Source organism: Carica papaya, chromosome 7 (assembly GCF_054855325.1).
Source record: "Carica papaya isolate Zhongbai chromosome 7, ASM5485532v1, whole genome shotgun sequence".
Classification (NCBI taxonomy): domain Eukaryota; kingdom Viridiplantae; phylum Streptophyta; class Magnoliopsida; order Brassicales; family Caricaceae; genus Carica; species Carica papaya.
Window position 1 is genome coordinate 14750148 of NC_142315.1, and position 5482 is coordinate 14755629.

A 5482-nucleotide genomic window follows, 5' to 3' on the forward strand; every position below is an offset into this window, starting at 1 on the left:
TGCTAAACAAAAGAAATATTGGGCCCCTCTAAAGCTTCTTTAGAGATTCAAGCGGATGAAAATGAAAAAAAATTAAATATTTGAAATAAATAAAAAATATTAGAAATTAAATCGTAATAGATATCAAATTTATAAAATAATTTAATAATTTATCATTTTTTGAACAAACTAAGTAGGAGTTGGGTTGATATGTACATCAAGATTCATGGGATATATACATGTAAAAAGCAGTATTATGCTTTATTTTCCCAAGAAAAGTTGACAGGTATAATATTTACTAATTGCTCTCTTTTCAACTTGGTCAATAAAATTGATGATTTTATTTATCTCTTTGGATATGTTTGCTAATACCACGTAAACATAATTATAAGATTATTTGAATTGGGCTGTAAATCCTTTGGACCAAATTTAATGGGTTTTACATTAATCTTTTTTTTTTTTATACAGTCAATGGAGCAATTAATGCTCTTGTAAATAATCAAATTGCTACAAATGGACACTTTCAATGTTCTTTAGGATTATGTGTGTATATATACATACATACATATATATATATATATATATTAATTTTGGAGAATTAACTCGATTATTAAGTCACAAAAGAAGTTCATATAATTATTATCCCCTTCAATGAGTGAGAAAATATGAGTCAATTTCGCCGTCTCTAATAAAGTCCTTTTTTTTTTTTTTTTTTTTTATTTCTATCACCAAGTCTCTATTTTCGAACCCTTCATTATGTGGCCTGAAGCCAGATGTTTTAATGAAAACAACATAAGGGTCTTATACATACTACATAATATAATATAATATAATATTATTTTTTTAAAAAGAATCTTGAAAAAGCTACGTTGATTTAATGATTTTGAAAAGTAAATTTTTGACGTTGAACTCACCTTTCCCTTTGAATGAATCCGTCAGTATTTGTTGGAGCCACCTTCGCTTTCGCAGTCTCCTTTTCTTTTGTTTTTTCTCCAAAATTGCAGTCAATTTGGACGACGACATAAAATCTATAATACCTCATATTTAATTTTTATATATCTTGATATGGTTTGATTCTAAAAATATTTTATATTATTTAAAAAATAATTTTATTATTTTATTTACATAAAAATTTATAATTCTATTAGTAATATATTTTTTATTTTTTATAATAATAATTTTTTTATTCATAATCATAAATTTATGTATATTTATCGAACACGTTAAATTTTATATATTTTTTTATTTTACTTTTTATTTTATATAATTGTGTGCATTATATACATATAACGAAAATAATATATGTATTTAAACTAAAATCTAACTTACTAAAACATTTTAATGTATTAATGTTAATTAATAATAATAATATATTATGTTTAAGAAATGTCATACATGTTTAAAGAAATGTTAAGATTAGTGTGGGAGATCAGCAACAACTCTTCTCACTGCTTCCTGGAAGACAGCCTCGTCCCATTCACCCTACACCCAAACATATAAAATATAATTAGTTGACGACTGCTTTTTACCTTTTTTTTTTTTTTTTTTGTATAAAATATAATAATTATATTATTTTGATATATAAATTAGGTCTCTGATGGCCCATAACATATAAAATAATAGAAAAACATATATACCGGATCTTAATATATATAATATAATATGTAAATATACAAACATAACACATGGATATATATATACACACACAATATGTTATGTCACCAAAATTATATCACTTATTAATTTCATCCCAAGTGTTTTGCCTACTAGAGATTATTGACACTGAGATTTTTTCTTTACTTATTTTGTTTTATAATTAACACATTTATTTTAATAATAAAAAGTGAAAAAAAAATACAAATATAAAGAATTTGAGTAGTATATATATTTAATAAAATGTAATATATAAAATTTGCATGTCTCTAGTATGACAGAATGCAAAAATGACCAATGAACAAAAACCTATTAGTTAAGGACTATACGTAATTATGATTTGTATAATTAAAATCTACATGTTAATTATATTTAATTTTTCAGATCTAAATTACAAAATCTAAAGACATACGAATTGAATATTTAAGTAACTAAAAATTATACAACAACTCTTGAAAAATTATAAGGTGCTCTACGTAACTGGTAAAAACTTCATCCTAATCATGGTTGGTTTATTTAAAATTATGGTTTCATAATTTTTTCAATAAAATTTAAAAATAAACCAATCATAGTTAAGAAATTTTTAAACTTGCGTGTTAATGGATCGAAGCGTATGATAATAATAACAATTAAAAAATATACATAATAATAATCATAATTAAAAAATATAAGCGAGGGTTAATTTGCATACCTCAATTTTGAGGGTGAAGTTGGCATGGGCAAAAGAAGTTTGTTCTGCAACCAAGGTTCTGGCTTCCATGGAAATTAAGCTCACATTGTTAAGTTGCTTCAAGAATTCCAATAAGCTTATCACCACTTCATCAATACCACATTCTCCTCTCACAATCACTCTCAACTCCATAACCCTATCTTGTGAAGTTGATTCAGAAGCATTTACCACTCTAACATTAACCCTTTCACTTACATTTCCTTCAATATCATCTTCATGGTCACCTTTACTTTCTTTCCCATGCAATAGCTGTGCCTCTAATTCCTGGTTTTTCTTCATAAGCTCCGCTATTTCACCTTTTAAACTCGTTATATGCTCCCTCGTGCTGCTAAGCACCGATGCTTTGTCTTTCTGTACATATATACATACATATATCTATATATGTTAAGTTATTTAGTACAAAATATGTTTAAATATTTGACTATGGTAATGATTATACCTTGGTTCCTGTAGGAAGAAGCGATCTTAATGCCTGAAAGCTTTCATTGAGCTTCTCTCTTCTTTTCCTCTCTGATATCATATGGTGAAGCTGAGTTGTAGTGGGTCGGTTTGCTAGAATATGTTCACGTGCCAAAATATTTAACCTTTGATAATAAGAGATTGCTCGTTTAATCATGCTTGGTCTACGTGAACTGGCACCAATCATTTGAGATTTTGGGGATGTATTATATCTCTTGAAAGCACCGGTTTTGCGGTTTAATAATCCATGTTTATGGTAAGGCAAATTCTGGTTCTGTTGCGTTGAGGAAGAAGTAGAAGAACAAGGAGAGGTTAAGACGGCTAGAATAGCTCTTGTTATGGCATCTTCTTCATTCTCTCGGTTTGGTAAGTGAATGTTTGGGATTCGAGACAGCGTTTCCATGGTTGTTGTTGTTAATGCCTGCAATGGAGGAATATCAAGTGATGGTCTTTGGATGTTGAAGGTAAATGGAGAGTACTCTGATGGACTATCCAGTGATCTCAAGGTTGAAGAAGAAGATGACTTCTGTTCCTGACTTGTTGGATGAGGAAACTCTCCCAGTGGAAATTGCCGCAAAAAGTCATCTGGGAATAATTCTCTCATTCCCATTTCCATGTTAATCTACATCCCAATAACAAACGGATGTTGATTAATTAAATTACAACAGTTCAACAAAGACATATATATATATATGTATATGTTCTGGAGATATATTTCTTACTTGTATAATGTTTGATATGCCTAACTCAATCTCCCCATTCTTGCACCCCATGAAAATTGCTGTCTGTGATTATAAAAGTTGACAAAAACAACCACCATTTAATTAATGATCAGTACTTGTGACATATGGGTTTAACCATTTATATATATATATATACATATATATTTATACTGTGATTGACAATTAATTTCCATATCAATATTTAACATATAAACTGATGAAACATACCTGAATCCTCGCTTCCTATAGCAAAAAGAAGAAGACAATATTATTTAGTTAGCCATGCATATATTAACAGTCTATATAAACAAACACAAATTACTTCATGATAATTATATAATTAAACGAATTGCAATATTAACTTAATTAATTATTACCTGGTAAAATTGCCGCTGCGTCCCACTTTGTGCCCGTCTTTTTATTTCCGCTCCTCTCAGCTCAATGAACGGATGATTGTTCCTGAAAGCCAGCCCTGGTACATGGCTGCTATACACACACACACACACACACATAAGAATGTGGGCAATTACCATATGCACCAAGGATCAATAAATTGTGGTAGATTTGCTACAACTAATAAATTAAACTTGGTAAAAAGAAAAAAAAAAATTGAAAAATCACATGCATACTCGTTCTCAAGATTGATTATGGATTGCCGATATTCACTGAAAAGATTCCGAGCTAAACTCCCAGAAGAAGTACTGGCCTGCTCATTTTCTTCATTGAAATATCCATCCAAGGGGATCAAACAGCTGTTGATTAACAATCATAAACATAAATTATAAGGAACCCGGTTCATGCATTTATATATAACAACAAAACATATATAAATTTCTTTTGAGCAAAATCTATCATAACATAATTGGAGGATAATCTAACTCAGGAAGGAACCTACCAAGATTCAGCTAAAAAGTGGTTAGTGAAAACATATATAAACTGAAATGCATGTGTGCATGAGAGATTTGTAGTAGAGAGTAGAGTACGTACTTCGTCCGGGGAACGTATGACCATAAGCAGAAGTAAGTACAGCCAAAGGAATTCATAAGCGTCCGGAAAAAATGGCGACGAGTCAGTTCATCGAGGAGGAAGGTGTCGTCCATGAGGTGGATGATCAAGTTGCAGAAGCTTATAAGCAAGCAGTACGAGAGACCCTTTATTCGTTCTTTCTGGATCTCTACAGTACTACTGCTACCCTCTTTGTTATTTATGTCATTTGATTATGCCTCTCCCCTTTTCCTCCTTTAATGGATTATTCTTCATAGGAAAAGTTTGATAGAGAGAAAAAAGTTAGTAATTAAGAAATAGTCAAGTGAGAAAGTTGCAAGCAAATAAACCAAGATTTATGCTTTAGGGTTTACAGCTAGATCTTGATATTTACAGAAGAAGGAGCTGAAAGTTGAGGATAGTTTAAAAGACAATATTCAAGTTCAGCCATGGGAAATTAAGATGATTAGGTTTAGGGTTTTGAGAGGTGATGGAAGAGTATGAGACAATACCAATATTAATTATGAGAAAATCAAAGGAAGAACAGAAAGACCAGTACTCCCAGAGGTAGAAAATTGACAGAGAGAGGAGAGACAACTGGTGCTATGTACTGGGGCAAGTATGATGAGCTGTGAAGAGAATTCTCTGTTGAATGGGAACTTGGAAAAGTATGAAAAGTGGGAAAGAATTTAAGAAAGAAAAATACAACTGGTCCAGAAAAAAAAAACAAAGGGCAATTGGCAAAGGGAAAAGAGAAAAGATAGAAAAAGGAAGCAGCCAAACAGAGACCAAAGGGGAAGGTGAGAAAAGTAATGGTCAAAGTCATCCCTCGCGGTGGTTTTGAAAAGGGTCAAGGAGGAAGGCAAGGTGTCTTTTTCATATTTTCTTTATTTTCTATTTATTTTTAGCGTAAATTATATCAATTTCTTCATAATTAATTTAATCATTTTCTTTA

The 5482-nt window shown here is 30.3% G+C and overlaps 1 protein-coding gene across 5 annotated transcripts; it reads right to left on the reverse strand.

The window, feature by feature from the left end:
- Nucleotides 1–1310: 1310 nt before the first annotated feature.
- On the reverse strand, nt 1311–5249 carry LOC110813844 (basic helix-loop-helix (bHLH) DNA-binding family protein). 5 transcript variants are annotated; one of them, XM_088208266.1, is made up of 9 exons: nt 5040–5247; nt 4531–4797; nt 4173–4295; nt 3921–4029; nt 3772–3786; nt 3544–3606; nt 2802–3443; nt 2324–2713; nt 1311–1461 (listed from the first exon to the last, which is right to left on the reverse strand). In XM_088208266.1, the coding sequence occupies exons 2-9, from the start codon at nt 4641–4643 to the stop codon at nt 1396–1398; spliced, it is 1521 nt and encodes a 506-aa protein (XP_088064392.1). In that variant the 5' UTR covers nt 4644–4797; nt 5040–5247; the 3' UTR covers nt 1311–1395. The 5 variants fall into 5 exon arrangements, with proteins under 5 accessions (XP_088064392.1, XP_088064391.1, XP_088064393.1 ...); XM_088208265.1 differs by having other exon boundaries at nt 4902–5247; XM_088208267.1 differs by having other exon boundaries at nt 3921–4026; nt 4531–5249.
- Between the last annotated feature and the right edge of the window lie 233 nt (nt 5250–5482).

Excerpts from the sequence above, each read along its gene's own strand:
- LOC110813844 (XM_088208266.1), bottom strand. The coding sequence starts at position 4,643 with ATGGACGACACCTTCCTCCTCGATGAACTGACTCGTCGCCATTTTTTC. Across the intron at positions 4,030-4,172 it reads ATAATCAATCTTGAGAACGA|CAGCCATGTACCAGGGCTGG; the intron begins GTATGCATGTGA and ends GTGTGTGTATAG. Across the intron at positions 1,462-2,323 it reads ACTTCACCCTCAAAATTGAG|GGTGAATGGGACGAGGCTGT; the intron begins GTATGCAAATTA and ends GTTTGGGTGTAG.